Source organism: Pelodiscus sinensis, chromosome 24 (genome assembly GCF_049634645.1).
Source record: "Pelodiscus sinensis isolate JC-2024 chromosome 24, ASM4963464v1, whole genome shotgun sequence".
Lineage (NCBI taxonomy): Eukaryota > Metazoa > Chordata > Testudines > Trionychidae > Pelodiscus > Pelodiscus sinensis.
Window position 1 is genome coordinate 18911377 of NC_134734.1, and position 16338 is coordinate 18927714.

The window sequence follows — 16338 nt, forward strand, 5'->3', positions numbered from 1 at the left end:
GTTTGTGTTCCTCCTGGTGGTGCACATTTGCACATGCTTTGGTGCACAAAACAAAATTTATTCTGCTCGTAGATGGGAAAGATTAGAGGGAACAGTGCTAAGGACCTGGGTGGTAGGGTCCCTGGGATGGATTCGTCTCTAGGGCTGGGCCCAGCATCAAGCTGCAGCTGAACCCTGTCCGGGGAGGCTCGGCGACAGTTGTCCTTTTGGACTTCGTCACCCCGGAACAGGTGGCCTAAATGATGGGTGGCTGGAGGGCCAAGCGCCACATGGGGGGCTACACCAGCCCCCTCTAGGTGCCTGGGAGGTGGATGAACCTGGTTCAATCAAACCTGACCTCCTTGGAAGGGTTAATGCGGATACTCTGAGCAGGCCAGGGGCCCAGAGGGAACCAGCCTGCTAGTTTCTGTTCGCATTTCAGGGCAGATTATTTTTAGCTTTCTGTGAGAACTGCCTGTGTGCGCGGTGGGGGGAGGGCACAGATGGCTGGCACCACCGCAAAAATGGGAGGGTGGTCCAGCAGCCGGGAGCCACGGGCAGTCATGCTCAGTGGTCAGAGCTCGGCGCAACCTCCATCTGCAGACGGGGAGGAGTCCAGGGGGCACGTCCCCCGCATGCCTGCGGGGCAGGGTACAGCCCCAGCCGCAACAGGGCACCAGGCTTGCCCCGGGCCAGGCACGCCAAGGGTTAAGCACATACCAGCGCAGGGAAAGAAAGGCCCAAACAAGCTAGTGAATTAATGAAGCCTTTGGAAGTTGGCAGCAAGCGCTGGTGGATTCCTGCCTCTGCGCCGCTCCGCGGGAGGGGGACATGGCTCTTCGCGCCAAGGAGCCTTCGGTGCCAGGATCCAGGCAGCTTTGCAGACTGGTATGGGGCTGGCACCACTCACCCCTCCGATTCCGCTAAGGGGGCCGCCTGCATGTGCGTTTGTGGGCACTGGAGGCTGGGGGAGGAGAGCAAAGCGGGCTAGGTGGCAGGAGAACTAGGAGCAGATGGGGGGGGGGGGAGATGGCATAGAGCAGGACTGGGCATCAGAACTCCTGGGTTTATTTCCAGATCGGCATGACTCCAGGCAAGTGCCTTTCCTTCCCACCCCTTAGAACAACACTCCACTGGCTTCTGTCTCCCTCCTCTCCACCAAGCTCTTACATCCTGCGACATACGCCAGGGCCTCCCCGCATCCCGGGGCAAAGTCTCCCTCTGCACTAACACCCCTGGGAGGACGCAGCCTTGCTCCTGCCAGAGGTTGGGCTGGCCGGGACAGGAGCAGAGGGGAGCCAATGCCCACCAAGCTCCTCCTCTAAACGACAATTCAGCACAGAAAAGGGGAGCCAGGAGAGAAGGCGCCTCAGGCCAGGGCAGGAGGGAAGGACCGAGACAGCGCTGGACACGGAGACGAGGGTGATGTGTTAGCGGGCAGAGTTGAACGGTCTGGCTGGATTCTACAGCCTGGTTCTCAGCTCCAAAGCAATTCACACAAAAGGCTCCTTCACACTCAAATCGGCCTGCCCGCTGCACGCGTCCTCGCTTAGCCCTGCAGGCCCATCCCCGGGAGAGTGAGGTATGTGCTAGCCAAGCCCATGCCTCACCACCAGGTCGGTCTCACGCTTCAAGGCTGACCAGAGCAAGGGCCAGGAAGGAACCGCTTTCCCTTCTGCCCAAGCATAAGAGGGGCTTTTCCTTTTGCCTCTTTCTGCAGGAGCAGCAGATTTCAGAGGTAGGTGGCTCAACGCTCGGCTCCAGAATGCAGGAGACAGGTGCTCTGGATGTGCAGCTGCTCTGGAATCAACACACTCTGTTGCCCCGATTGTTTGGATCCAGGAATTATAGAATACTAGAACTGGAAGGGACCTTGAGAGGTCATCGAGTCCAGGCCCCTGCACTTAAATATCTTTAGGGATGGAGATTCCACAACCTCCCTGGGCAATTTATTCCACTGTTTAACCACTCGGACAGGAAGTTTTTCCTAATGTCCAACCTCAACCTCCCTTGCTGCATTTTAAGCCCATTGCTTCTTGTCTTGTCCTCAGAGGTCAAGGAGAACAATTTTTTCTCCCTTCTCCTTGTGACACCTGCAAACCACGATCACGTCCCCCCTCAATCTTCTCTAAACTAAACAAGCCCAATTCTTTCAGCCTTCCCTCATAGCTCATGTTCTCTAGACCTTTCATCATTCTTGTTGCTCTTCTCTGGACCTTCTCCAATTTCTCCACATCTTTCTTCAAATGCGGTGCCCAGAACTGGACACAATACTCCAATTGAGGCCTAATCAGCGCGGAGCAGAGCGGAAGAATGACTTCTCGTGTCTTGCTCACAGCACTGCTGTGAATGCCTCCTAGAATCATGGTTATATATTGGTTTAATTCAATGTGGGGGGGGGGGGGAAGAGACGAGCAGGAAGCAGAGAACGCCTCTAGATAATTCTTTTTGCTGAGCAGTGGCTGTTAGCTTGATAGTTTGGACAAAGAGGGCCAGAAAGAGGAGAGCTAGCTGCTTAGGGGAAGCAGACCGAAGCCAGGTCTGCACTTCTAACACTACAGCAGCAACATGACCTACTCCAACAAGAGGGGTTCTCCTGCTGCTGCAGTTAATCCACTTCCCCAAAAGGCTGTAGCTGGAGGTTAGCTTAGCTTAACTACACTTTCACACCCCGAGTGACTTAACTTTCCCCTGCAGACCAACCCTCAGACACAGGCACCCGCGGGAGGGGACTGAAGAAGCTGCACCTGCCTCGCGTACATCGGGGTCGTCTTGACGGTTTGGACCAGAAGGGCCAAAAAGAGGAGAGCCAGCCACTTAGGGGAAAGCGGACTGAGGCGAAGTCTCTTCTGCTTTGTTCCTGCTGCTAAAAATACCACCTCACTTCGGTCACAGACTTCTGCAGAGAGGATCCGCGGCTGTCCACGCCGGCCTGGCCTAAGATCTCGTTCACATGGGGACGGTCAGGAAAGTTAATCTGAATTAAAAAAACCTCACATCCCTCCGTGCTGCAGCTGTGCCGACTGAAGCCCAGTGAAGATGTGGCAAGGTCAAGGGAAGAATCACTCCCCTTCTGAGAGACGGGTTTGCCACAGGGACGGAAGCAACCCTCTTTACCACAGCTGCAGCTATGCTACTGGGGCGTTCCTAGCAGAGAGAAAGCGCCAGCACCCTCACATAGACAAGGGGGCAGAATTGCAGAATTCCAGCCCAGGAGAGCCCAGATATTGGAGAGGTGGGACGAGGTGATGGGCCACTGGCCTCATGACAGGCCCCTCCCCCTCCGCCCAGGCCCCTCCCCCTCTGCCCAGGCCCCTCCTCTCCCTGCCCTTCCCTCGCCCTTTCTCCACCCACCTCTTCCTCTATCACCCTCCCCACCCCCCGGAGCAATGTGGCCCATAAGACCAGCAGAGCCAGGGGTCTGGTCCCCCCCATCACTGACCCAGCTCCTCCAGTGTGTGTGTGTGGGGGGGGGGGGGGGAAGAAACACTGTCCCTGCCCTCCCCCAAGCAACATACCACCTGGGTACCACCTGGGACTGTGTTGCTCTGCTCCCACCACCAATCTCAGAATGCGGGGAACAGGAAGTGGTCTAGACTCCTGCTGATGACGCCATCCCCCCCCCCCCCCCCTCCCCGGTTCCCTGGCTCCCCTCCTGCCCCTGGCAAGGGGGGGGGGGGGGAGGAAGGAAGACACATACCCCTCCCCCCCAACTGGGGTGGGTTTTGCACTCAGAGATGCTGTTAGAGCTAACCATGACAGCAGTATGAGCTGACAGAGGTTCTCCTCCATGGAACAGCGAACCGGCCTGGCGTGGCAAGCATCAAGGCGCCTGACTCAAGGGAGCAACAGGCTGATCGGGAGCAGCCATCCCCCCGGGTGCTACTCCCTCCCCTGCTGGCTCACGGCAGCCAGGGTGACACAGTCACGTGGGAGCAACTTACCGGCTGGGGTTTCTCTACTACGCAGCAGCCCAGCTTGTGCCAAAAGTCACTCATATTCGCAGAGGCTTCCAGTTTTTCTTTTTTGCTTTCTGATCGCTCCCGCTGCTCAATGTGGTCCCGGCTCTGCCGCCCCCGGCTTTGCTCCCACTTTCCCTGGGAGGGTGGATGGACAGACGGACGGACACACACACGAGAAACGGCAGCACAGGCCCTGCTCGGAGTCACTCCATGGAGCAGGTGGTATATTGGTCTCCGCAAGCGAATCCCAGGGGAACTGGGGGGAAGTCCCTTTCCTTTCAGTTTTCAGGATCGTAGGTCGCCGTTGGGATCCCCAGCCCAAAGCCTGTGTTGGCAGCACCTACCAAGAAAGGGGAGATTTGGTTAAGAGGCATTTCACGATGCATCAGTGCACACACAGTCAATACGACAGTGTTTCTTAAACTTTTTAAGACCGAGGAACACCAAATCATTTTTTTTTGTTTTAATGAGGAACACCAAGGATTTTTTGTTGGGGGGAGGTGGGAGGAAAAGGGATCGGGGGGAAAGTTAGAGCCAAAAAAAAAGTCACATACCCCTTTAAGGGCGGCCATTTTAAATTTTGAACCCAGTTTAAGAACCGCTGCTGTAGGATGAGGCTCCATTCCCACCGCACCCAAACCTGCATGCATCTCAGGGAGCCAAGGCTGGGGTACTGTCATCTCAAGCAGGCTCTTCTACCCGGGGAGCAGTGGCAGAGAAAAGGACGACTCAGTCAGCCCAAGCAGACGTAAGCTGGAAATATCCCTGTGGATGGAGGACTGCAGCCGCCGCCGAGCAAAACAAAAGACCCTCGAGTTACTACGCTATGTGGCATGTGGCTTCCCCCCACCTTCCAAGGTAGCCTCCCAGCTGCACACTTTCTCAAGTCCAGAGGTCGTGCTGTTGGTCAGTCAACAGATCTCATGCTTCAGGGCATAAGCTGCAGGGGGTCAGGAAGGAAGCAACTTACCCCATATGACAATTTTTGGAATTTGGGATTGGTTACAGCTGCAGGAAGGATGCCATACCAGACAGACCTATGGCAGTATCTGGCTGTGACACATGCTGCATGCTGAGCAGATGAGTGGGGAGCGGGGGCAGGACCCCCGGGATTCTGTTCTCCCGTCACTGGGGAAGTGTGGTCTAATGGCTGGGGAAAAGGGAATGCCTGAAAGTCTCAATTCCTAGCAGGGATATAAAATCCCATTTAATTGGTTAACCAGTTAAACAGATTTAACCAGTTAATCAATTAAAGGGGGTGCAGGCACGGAAGATGTTTCCACTGATTAACTTAACTGGAACCTGTAAGCATCGCCCATTAAGGGTGATGCTTACAAGTTACCTTTCACATCCTTCATTTCTAAGTTCCAGTCCCAGTTCTGCTACTGACTCGCTGCAGGAGTTGAGGGTCAATCTTTTCCCCTAGTCGGGACCTCAGTTCTCCCATCTGTAAAATGGGTGCAACTCTCACTTTTCTAGCATGTTGAGTTCCCTGCACAGACACGAGTCACCATAGAAGTGTGGCATTACTAGTCTCTGAACTTTGCTCATTTCTTTTATAGTCTGGAGAGGAATCACAGCGGTTCCTTCCAGGCTTAGAAATATTAAAACACTTCAGACACATTCACAGCCGCTTCAGCTTGAGCTTCCTCTGCTTTGCAAAGAGAGACTAGGTTCTGCTTCTCAAGCTCAGGGTGGGGTTGCAGCACCCTCCAGACACAACCGTAACCACTTCCTGGGCGGCAGCTGCAAGCCGAAGCTCTAAACAACATGCCAGCGAGTTCCCTTGAACTTTCCCCTGGCGCTCAGCGTGGTCTATTTTAAAGCATCCTAGAACATGCCCAAAGAATCAGAAAGATCAGCCGACGTAGCAGTGGGAAGCACCATCAGGACGGGCCGTGCTGGCCAGGAACAGGCGGCGCTGCTTGTTCCTGGGGGTCTGGGCCGAGCGGAGACAGGGGCGGGATCTGGTCGAGCCGGGAAGAATGATTCTTCCCATGTCCAAGGAGGAAATCCGAGGCACCAAGAGGGAAGCGAGTGGCTCAAGGTACCAGTAGGAGCGCCGGGAAATTACCAGCCCCATCAACTTTGGGCCACATGGTGTGTGTGGGGGGGGGGGGGGGGGGGGGGGGAAGCAAGTGGGGGGGGACACATGCATGGAGAGAGGAAGGAAGGGCTCACAAATACATGTATTGTATCGACAATATCTTTACAATGGGGTGTTTAGCATCACTGGCCCTGCAGGCACATGCTGTTCTCAGCCAGGTTTGCAAAGCTGCCCTCTTTCTTCTCTCTGAGCTTGGTATTGCCCTGGCCACAGGGTGAATCAGACGCCCCTGCGCTAGCCCCCAGCTGGCTGAGTGGGTTGGGAACACGCCCTTTGTGAGTGGCAGGGGTCGAAGCCAAAAACCCAGCGCCCCCATTCCCATGCCCTTGTTCCGGAGCAAGGCTGGCTTAGAAAGAGTCCCGGCTTCCCATCCCTAGGGCTCAGGGGAGACGCAGCCCTATGCCTGTGCAGATCCATGGGGAGAATCGCTCTCCACACCTCCCGCCTGCCGGGAGAGCAAAACTGGGCTTCTGTCTCCAACGGTGCCCATCCCTGTGGCTTTCGGGCACACCCCTTAGGGCAAGGGTGTGCCCAGGCATAGCAGCCCCCAGGGACCATGGCCCAGCCGCTGGGTGGTGATTGTGGAAGAGACTTGCCCCCAGGCCAGGCCGGGTCAGCAACGCTCGGCTGCAGCGCAGGAGAAGAGAAGACAGCGGCTCCACACTCCCCAGGGAAGAGTTATTCAGAGCAGAGCCTCCGGGAGCACCTGGCATCACCACTGTAACGGCTGGCAGGCCTCACAGCGAGGCAGGCAGCCAGGTGAAAACGCTGGTTGGTATCCTCCCGCCAGGGTCACAAACCCCCAAAATGCCCCCTTCTGCACCCGCCTATAGAACGCTACACAGGCTGCTCTGTGCTGAAGAACCTTGCAGCCCTCCATTCCCAGCGGCTCTCTCTGCCACATCAAGCTCCATCCAGTTCACTGCGCGTGGGCAAAACCCCACCCCCCAATCCCATCGCACGGGCTGCGAGTGTTAAAGACCCCCGAGCACTACGAAGGAATCTGCCTGGTTTTCCTTGGCCAGAATTTCTCCTCTCCCTCCAGAGCACTGAGTTTAGAGACCACCTGGATTGGAGCGGACTGGAAAAGTGGGTCTTTCCCCACCCACCCAATTTGTTTTCATCAACATTTTCCACAGACGCATTGGAATTCTTGCTGAAACAAGAAAATAGTTCAGTGCCGCCGCATTGCCTCATGGGAGTCGTAGTGCAGGATGTGTGTCCCCCCCATTGTTCTCTGTAGCCCAGGCTGTCTGGTAGAACTACATCTGCCATCATCACCATGGTGCATCATGGGAGACAGTTTGGCTGGGTCCTCCAGCCCGAAGAGGAGAATGGGGACATGAGGCCACCCAGCTGCAATGTTTTGACACTGAAGGATCTGCAGATGTGGATTGCTCCCTCCGCCCTTAAATGGCGGGGATGGGGAGAGAGAATTCTCATAGCATCATAAGGGACCACACAGGTCATCTAATCTAACCCCCTTGCCAAGACGTAGGATTTGTAGCATCCACCCTGTCGAAGACAGACGGCTAGTCAGCCTCCTTTTGAAAACCTCCAGTAAAGAAACTTCCACGACCTCCCCAGCCATGTCTGTTCCGTTGTCCTGATGTTCTTACAGGTAGGAAGTTTCTCTGGGGATTTAATCTAAAGCTGGTTGGATGTAGGTTGAACCCACAGCTTCCTGCCCTGCCTCTGTGGCAAGAGAGAACAATGTTTCTCCAACTTTTTTATGGCAGCCTTTCAAGTATTTGAAGTCCAGTATCCCGCCCACCCCCTAACCTCTTTTCCCATCTAACCATACCCAGTTCCTTCAGCCATTACTCGTAAGGCTGCATTCCAGCCCTTGGATCCTCTTTGCCACTCACCTCTGGATCCCTGCCAGTTTTTCTACATCAGTGACCAAAACTAGACTCAGCACTCCAGCGGAGGCCTAGCCAGTGCCAAAAAAGTTTTTTTACAGTCACTTCCTGTGACTTGCATGCTATGCCTCTGTTAATGCAACTCATCATTGCATTTGCTTTTCTTGGCAATAGCATTGTACAGGTTGGACCTCTCTAGTCTGGCACTCTCAGGACTTGACCGGTGCCGTACCAGAGAAATTGCCGGACGACGGGAGGTCAATATTGTCTAGCAGCATGACCAACACATCCACTGCTTGCTGGGTTCGGAGAAGACATTTAGGGGTAAATTAGAACTAAATAGCAGTGCAGAACATGGAGACCCAGGACTGCTGGCTGTAAACAAACTTTATTGGACTGTGGGAAACTTGTCCACCATCAGGATAAGTGGACATCAGGCTCTCTCAGACTATGCTGGATCATGGATGTTGCCGGACCAGAGCGTGCCAGACTAGAGAGGTTCAACCTGTGCTGACGTCTCATGTTGAGGAAGAGACGCACCGTATCTCCCAGGTCCTTCTCAGCAGTGCTGCTACCAAGCCGGTTTTCCCCCAGCCTGTATTTGCACATTTGGTTTCTCTTCCCTCCGGGGAGCAGCTTCCATTTGTTTTAGTTGAATTGCATTGTGTTGTCTACAGCCCAGTTTATCAAGATCTCGTTGCAATTTAGCTCTATCCGCCAAAGTGCTTGCAACCCCTCCTCCAAGCTGTGTTTCACCTGATCCGTTTGCTCTCTACTCCTTCCTCTGGGTCATTAATAAAGATGTTCAACACCAGATCCAGAACAGATCTCTGGGGAACCCTTCCAGGACACCGCCTTGTAAGCTGCTACTCTTTGTTGGTGACACTTTAACCAATAATGTATCTATATAATGCAGTTCCACTGAGTGCACGTTTCTCCAGCTTATTTAGGAGAACATCACGTGGGACCAAGTCAAAAACCTTCCTGAAGCCCAGGTAGATAGTCTCCCCCATCCATCAAACCAGTTACCTTGTCAAATAAAGAAATCAAGCTGATTTGGCATGAGTTGTTCTTGGTCTATCCATGCCGGCTGCTAGTGATCACCCTTCATCCGCCAGGTATTGTGGTCTGAACATTTGCTGTGGTGTTCTAGTAGCTTCCCTGACTGGTTGAGTTAAGCATTTTTAAAAATTAGCTAGATTTTTAAGATGGATTAAAAAAATCCTCTCGCCTCCTTTAATCAGATTTCAGCCCTCGCTGATGTCATGAGCCTGCCAGTTCACCAGTCATCTGTAATGTACTCCCAGGGCCGGGAGAAGATCAGTTTAGGCACAAAAATCCAAGCTCGCTCCACCCCCTTTGCAGGTCACCTTTCCATTTATTAAACAACTACACACATGGCCCAACCAAGCATCTTCCTCTCTGAAATAAGGTTATTCTTGTGCAAGAAAATATTCTGAAAAGGCTTTTCCCCCCCCCCCCTGTGCTTCTTTCACTAGTAAGACAAACACTCACTCCCCACCCCCCGCACCGAGAAAGAGATCGGGCACAGGGACAAGGCCTCCAGCTTTGAATACGGCTGTCCGGTCAGATAACAGGAAGCTGCTTTCAGTGAAGCGGAACCAGGCTGCATTTTATTTTCTCGGTCCCTTTAATCATCAACAAAAGCATTTCCCGTGAAGTCTGCTCGGCGGGGGGAGGTTTTTCCAGGCCATCACATCTGGTTACTGTCCCTGTGGGGTTAACCTGGTTTGTCAGCCGAAGGGCTCCTGATGTGTCCTGAAACCACCCCTCCGCAGGGCAGGCCCTACAGCATCACGCTTCCTTCTACACAAAGCAGATGAGAGCTGGAGATTTCCACAGTCTAAGAGCTGGCTGGCTGAAACCCTTCCAACCTGACCACGCTGTGCTACAGAGTTAGATACATTGCAGGAGCGCCAATGGACTCCAGGCGAAAGGAAAGCCCTGTTGTGCGGGATGCTGTGCGCACACACACGACAAAGACACTCTTGCCCACAAGCTGCAGAAGAAGATGCATAAGAAGTGGGAGCAGTAAACACTGCTCCTCCCCGTCCGGCAGCAGAGACCCGGCTTGGAGGAGCAGTGGGCTGGGCTTGCACCAGATCTGGGAGCTCAGACCCACCCTAGACAGGGGATGCTGCTGCCTCTTCATCAGAGGCAGCGGCACAGGGGACAGGCAGTTGGTCGGCGAGGGAAGCTGGTTTTTAAACCGGCTCCCCTCACAGACCAGCTCCCACCTGGCACCCTGCACTGCTGCCTCGGATACAGAGGCAGCAGCATCGAGTGACAGGAGGCTCCTCGGGAGTGAGGCTGGAGCACACTGGCTGCTGGCTCCGCCCCCAGGGACTAGAGAATAGTCGACTAACCGGTAAGAACTCGAGGTTACTCGACTATTCAATTAACGATAGTTAACATCCCTAGAACATGATGCTCAGCAGCCAGACAGGAGCTGGTGGTCAGAACAGTGACTCAGCAGAACCGACAAACAGCCTGGGGAATATTTATGCTTCCTTGGGGACTCAATACCTCCTCCCCTTCCCCCCACGTTCTCCCTCTAGCCGCCCCCCCCAGCTCCGTGATCTGAACATGCCGAGTCTCTCGAAATGCCCAGGAGACGGGGTGATCCCCCTCACCCCACTTACCAACTGACTCAAGCGGCAGAGGAAGGGTGCTTAGCTTGAAGGTTTAATGAGGGGGGGGGGCTTTTGGGGAGGAAGGGAGATGTGAAGTTTGCCACTGATCTTCACAAAAAGCTGGAACGCGAGGCTGTGCTCCGTCCGCCTCCTGCGCCCCCCTCCACCCATCACGACGCTGCTGCTGGAGCTTAGCAGCGGGTTCTGTAGATGATGCAGGAGTCGGCACAGATTCCAGCTCCCCCCTCCGCAGCCCTAACGAGAACGAACAGGAACTAGCATGGGTTCGTCTTGCTAAGGGAAGTCAGCCCAGCTCAGAGACACAGGCGGGGGAGAGAGCGAAGGGTCGAAAGCAGCTGGAGACGAACCCCCCCTTCCTGACCCTGCTCCCTTTGGTGTCTGGGAGTTTTGCTGAGGGATTTCAATAGGAACCAAGTCTAGCCCTGCAGAATGCATCAACCTTCCTCTTACCTAGGGGATCCTCCTCCCACGCGCATTGCCGCTGGTTTCAAAAAGGGTTCCGCCTCCCCGTCTCCACCTGCCCCGCCCCAGCCGTGCTGAAGGGCGCGGTTCTGCTCAGAGCACCAATCCCTTTGCACCGTGCATGTACGCGCCCAGCCAAATGAGCCGGGATGCAACTCTTCGAAGCACCCCTGCACATCCGGGCAGCCCCACCTCCGTTACAGGGAGACCCAGTGCAGGGAGGGAACAGGAGGATGTGTCCAGGGAAGAAGAGCCACCCACACAGACCAAAACAAACCCAAGTATCCCTGGACACCCAGGGCTATAAATAGTCTGTCCTTTCCCAGCAGGTTATAAAGCTTAATTTCTAAAAGGAGAAGGGGGAAATGCATCTTCATTTCCAGCTGGGCTCTGACTCAGAGGCTGAAAAACAAATAAGCAGCGGGCAGGCCAGACAGCCCAAGGAAATGGGGGGTTGGGGGTTGTCACTGGCTGGGACCCAAACACTCCAATCCATAACGTGGGGGGGGGGGGGGGTTCAGGAGATGTGGCAAGGACTTTCTGGATCACCCAGCCTGCCAGACTGTTCCCGCAGGCTTGGGACTGGTCTCCTACAACGTGACGCGGTCACTCTCCACGCAGCGACCCCTGGTTTACATTTACAGCGCTCAGAGGAGGATCGGGACCGGTTTCTGCAGCACTAATCTGTCCTGGTTCAAGTTGTCGCCCCCTCTTGTGCCTTGGGGAGGGTGGGGAGAAGTGGGGGGCCGGTTGTCTCCTCCAAGTCATCAACTGGGGTTTTGGACCATGCAAGGAGGAATTTCCCTCCTACCACCACCACCAAATGAAGATGGGGCTCCAACGGATAGGACTTCAAGGTCTAGTGCAACACCCAAGTCCCAGTCAAAGCTGGATTAGCAAGTGCTGATGCCTGTAGCATGACAGTGGCCAAAGGAGATAGCCCTAGCCTGGGAGTATGGAAATCTGGGTTCCATTCCTGGCCTTGTGTATCCGTGCCTCAGTTTCCCCGGCTGAAAAGCCCTAGCCTGGGAGTGTGGAAATCTGGGTTCCATTCCTGGCCTTGTGTATCCGTGCCTCAGTTTCCCCGGCTGAAAAACCCAGAACGATGCTTGAGAGCAGCAGGTGCTGTGATATGGGTGAACCTGAAGGGTCTTTGACCCTCAGGGCATCCTAGCAATTCTGGGCCAGGCCTTGCCAGCACACAGCAAACGTCCTGCTCTGACTTCGCCAGCGTACGTAAAGCGGTACGATATTCCAAACCAACGTGGACACAGACTGCGTAAGAGCACTTATGCTCGGATAGCTTATTCCCATACTGCCAAATCTCGCTGGGATTCAGCGGGGGGGGAGGGGCTATTCTGGCTCTGGCCTGCTGGGTGACCTTGAGCAAGTCACAGCCCCACCCTGTGCCTCAGTTTCCCCAAATCTAACAAGGATCCTGACCAGCTTTAAAAGACAATCCTTTGGCCCATTGAGATGGAGGCCACTCATCCGGCCTGCTCACTAGCCTCAGCTGCCACTCACTGAACTCGCTCACACCCAAATGCCCTTGCCCCGCCTCCTTTCCTAAGGCCCCGCCCCACCCCTTTTCCAAGGCCCCACCCTGCCCCTTGTGTAAAGATGGTGCAGAGAAGGAGGGAGTGGGGTCCACCCTGACATCAGCACCCCTTCCTCTGCCTCCCCCACCCTACACAGCAAGCAGGATGCTCCCAGGGCCAGCTGCAAGGCAGAGGTCAGGAGCAGCACAGCAGTGTGTGTGGGGGGGGGGGGGGGGGGAGAACAGAGGTGAAAGGAAGCTGGAGCTGTGCACAAGGGTGCACCCGCAAGAGCTGGCTGAGCTGCGGCAAAAGCCAGCCGGGAGCTATATCAAGATCCGCCAGGGATCCGGGTTGCCATAGGACAGTACCAGTAAGAAATTTAAGCTCCTTTCACCCTGGGGGGAGGGGGACAGCTGACGTGCCCACCACTTGACAGCCTCCCAGCCAAACCAGTCAGAGGCTCCGGGATCGACTAGCAGATCCCGCTCGACCAGCTGGTGACCACTGGCCAGTTCTGAGGCCCCATCGTGCGGCAAAGGAGCTCGAGAAGCGCGAGGCAGAGGGGTGGTTTCTACGGGATCGCTGCCCCAGGGAGAAGAGCAGGATATTTATACTGGTAAAACAAATCGCCCCCAGCTTAGTTCTACTGGGGGAAAAAAAAAACCCCGCCTGTAACCCAGGCCGTAATCAGCCAAAAGGAAAAACGTTTCCCAGTGGTGGGGGGAGGCGGGCGAGCCGTTTGCTGCGTCACACCAGCCCTCGCCGCACGCAGGTCCAGAGGGGGGGGCTGTTTTGATTACACGTTGGAAAACAGGAAAGGTCACTTCCTCTGCCCCGGCCGCCCGAGCGCAGCAGACTTGAAAGGGAGCCTCCGGCGGGGTTTGCCAGCACCCGGCCCAGCCTCGCTACTCGGCAAAGGGGAGACTCACCTCTCTCGGATATTTGCTGGGGGTCTTCCCTGGGGGGCCGGTGCCAGCCAAAGCATCGGCCAGTCTAACAGCTGTCGGCTTTCACAGCCAGGCTCCTCCCTGAGGGAATACAGAGCTGGCACCAGGGATACCTGCTGCCCGCCCCCGGCTCAGAGGGACGAGGGGCGTTGGGCTGGAATTCACAGCCACTGTGGCTAGTCACTGGGCCGAGTCCCTGCCCTGGCTGCTTTCAGTTACACTTGGGGGGCTGGGAAGGGCCATGCACACCCCCAGAAGAGGGGGGGGGGGAGCGCCACGACTCGCCAAGCACAAGGAGTTTGACCCCCCTGCAAGAGCCCGGCGACTGCAGACGCAGTTACAAGCGGGGCCTGCTCCCCACACAGAGCACGATCTCCTTCCCCCGGCTGAAGTCTTATTAGTGTTCCACCCTTTCCCCCATAACCAGCCCCCGAGGGAGGTCGTGCTCATCCAGCTCCTGGAACCCGGGGCTGTGAAGTAAATGGCGGAGGGTGCAAAGTTCTGGCGTCCTGCCCCCAGCCCTTCGCAGGCAGGCCGGCGTTGCTCTCCCCTGGAGGTCTGGCCTCAGCAGCAGACGACCACCCAGGGCTACTCCCGTGCACAAGAGTGCAGAGGAATCCTGGGCGTTTCCACGCCCGGCCGAGGACAGAGCACGGACTGGGGCTCGTGATTCTGAGAGGGGCGCTTTAATCCTTCCTCCCCTCACGGGCGGAGAAGAGCCAAGCGACAAGGTGAGGAGATCACAAGGCGAGCAGTTCTGAGCACCTCGCCGCACGAGGGACAATACCAGCTCACAGACCCTACACATGCAGGCACACAAGTGTGAACAGGATTGCAGACGGCACCTGCTAGTGGGTGGGGGCGGAGGGGGGCCAAGGCTTAGAACCAGTCTACTAGTGCTACCCAACAGGGAGCTTCCCCCTTTCGATCAGTTTTGCAGCAGGCAGCCTGGAGGCGACCCTTTGTACAAAACACACTGATCGTGCGCACACACGCACGTGCAAACACACACACGGCACAAGCACAGCAGAGCATGTCCACGGGCAGGGGAAGAGACACCTTCGTCTGCTTGTTTCAGCTGCTGACCTTTATGTGGGAAACTAACTTCTCACTCGGATTTTACATATGCTGGAGGAGGTGCAGCGTGGAAGGAAACCGGACTTTCCACAAGAGCGAGCAGCCGTGTCACGAGATCCCAGCCACAGACAATAGCTATGGAAAGTCTGGGGAGGTGGTTTTTATCCCCCAGGCTTCCCCGCTTCTGCTCCCCGCCTCACTGCCCATCACGTGGGCCTTCTGGGGCAGGTTTTCAAGGCCTTGGCACCCACTGCCTGCATGGCGTTTTCATAGACTCCTGCTCTGCCAATCAAGGCCACATTTCCCAGCTAGCGCTGGACCAGATGCACCAAGCTCCTGTACAAATCCAGACCTGGAAGCCCAGTTCAATGGGCAGGTGAACGAGGGAGCCCTCAGCCCCCAGCTGATCTTCCCCGCAGCCTGGTTCTCCCAGGCTCTGCTGTATGGAGGAAATGCTTTGAAAAGCAGCAGGGAGGGGGAGGGGGAGAGCCGGCAGGATGGAGGCGGCAGGGGAGTGGGTGGGTCTCCAAGTGCCTTCCTGCCAGTGAGCGATCAGCAGCAGGACCCAAAAGGCTGCATTCACAACGGCATAAGGAGCATGAGCAGCAAGACCAGAGCTCTGCAGGGAGGGGGGAGGCTGAGACAGCCGTTGCAACCCCGGGCGGTGTCGTTGGGGACCACGGTCTCAGGAAAGAGATCTTGGAGTTATCGTGGATGGTTCTCTGAAAACTTCCACGCAGTGTGCAGCGCCAGTCAAAGAGGCAAATAGGATGCTAGGAATTATTAAGAAAGGGATAGAAAATAAGACCCAGAATATCTTGCTGCCCCTGTATAAAACTATGGTACGCCCACATCTGGAATACTGTGTACAGATGTGGTCTCTTCACCTCAAAAAAAGATATTTTGGCCTTAGAAAGGGCTCAGAAAAGGGCAACTAAAGGTTTGAAATGGGTCCCATATGAAGAGAGGTTAAAGCAACTGGAACTTTTCAGTTTAGAAAAGAGGAGACTAAGGGGGGATATGATAGAGGTCTTTAAAATCATGAGTGGTGTGGAGAGGGTGAATAAAGAAAAGTTATTTATTAGTTCCCATAACAGAAGAACTAGAGGACACCAAATGAAATTAATGGGTAGCAGGTTTAAAACGAATAAAAGAAAGTTCTTCTTCACACAGCATGTAGTCAACCTGTGGAACTCCTTGCCAGAGGGGGCTGTGAAGGCTAGGAGTATAACAGAGTTTAAAGAGAAACTAGATCATTTCATGGAGGTTAGGTCCATAAAAGGCTATTAGCCAGGGGATAGAAATGGTGTCCTTGGCCTCCGTTTGTCAAAGGCTGGAGAGAGATGGCAGGAGACAAATCGCTTGATCATTGTCTTCGGTCCACCCCCTCTGGGGCACCTGGTGCTGGCCACTGTCGGCAGACAGGCTACTGAGCGAGATGGACCTTGGTCTGACCCAGTACGGCCGTTCTTATGTACGGTGTTACACGTGGTTTACCTGTGGCTGTGTTGTACTGCCCCTCTCCTGAGCTCCTTCCGGAAATAACCAGTGTGTGCTGGGGGGGTGACCGGAGATTATAGACCGCTCCAGAGAATTTCCACCCCATGGGGGGGGGGGGGGGTTTGCAGAGCCTCGTTAAACGGGGCTTCCCAGCCACTCAACCAACAAAAGGGCCTTGGATTTAAAACATGGAGCTTGACCCCGCCCGAGGGTGGTTTCTTTTGGATGC

General features: G+C 55.3%; 1 protein-coding gene across 1 annotated transcript in view; it reads right to left on the reverse strand.

Moving 5' to 3' along the window:
* CDC42SE1 (CDC42 small effector 1) overlaps positions 1-16338 on the reverse strand; it is a 56750-nt gene that overhangs the window by 23347 nt on the left and 17065 nt on the right. Inside the window, exon 2 of the mRNA XM_075907982.1 lies at positions 3924-4281. Coding sequence (XP_075764097.1) covers positions 3924-3977 — 54 coding nt within the window. The 5' untranslated portion in view covers positions 3978-4281. The remainder of the gene's footprint in view (positions 1-3923; positions 4282-16338) is intronic.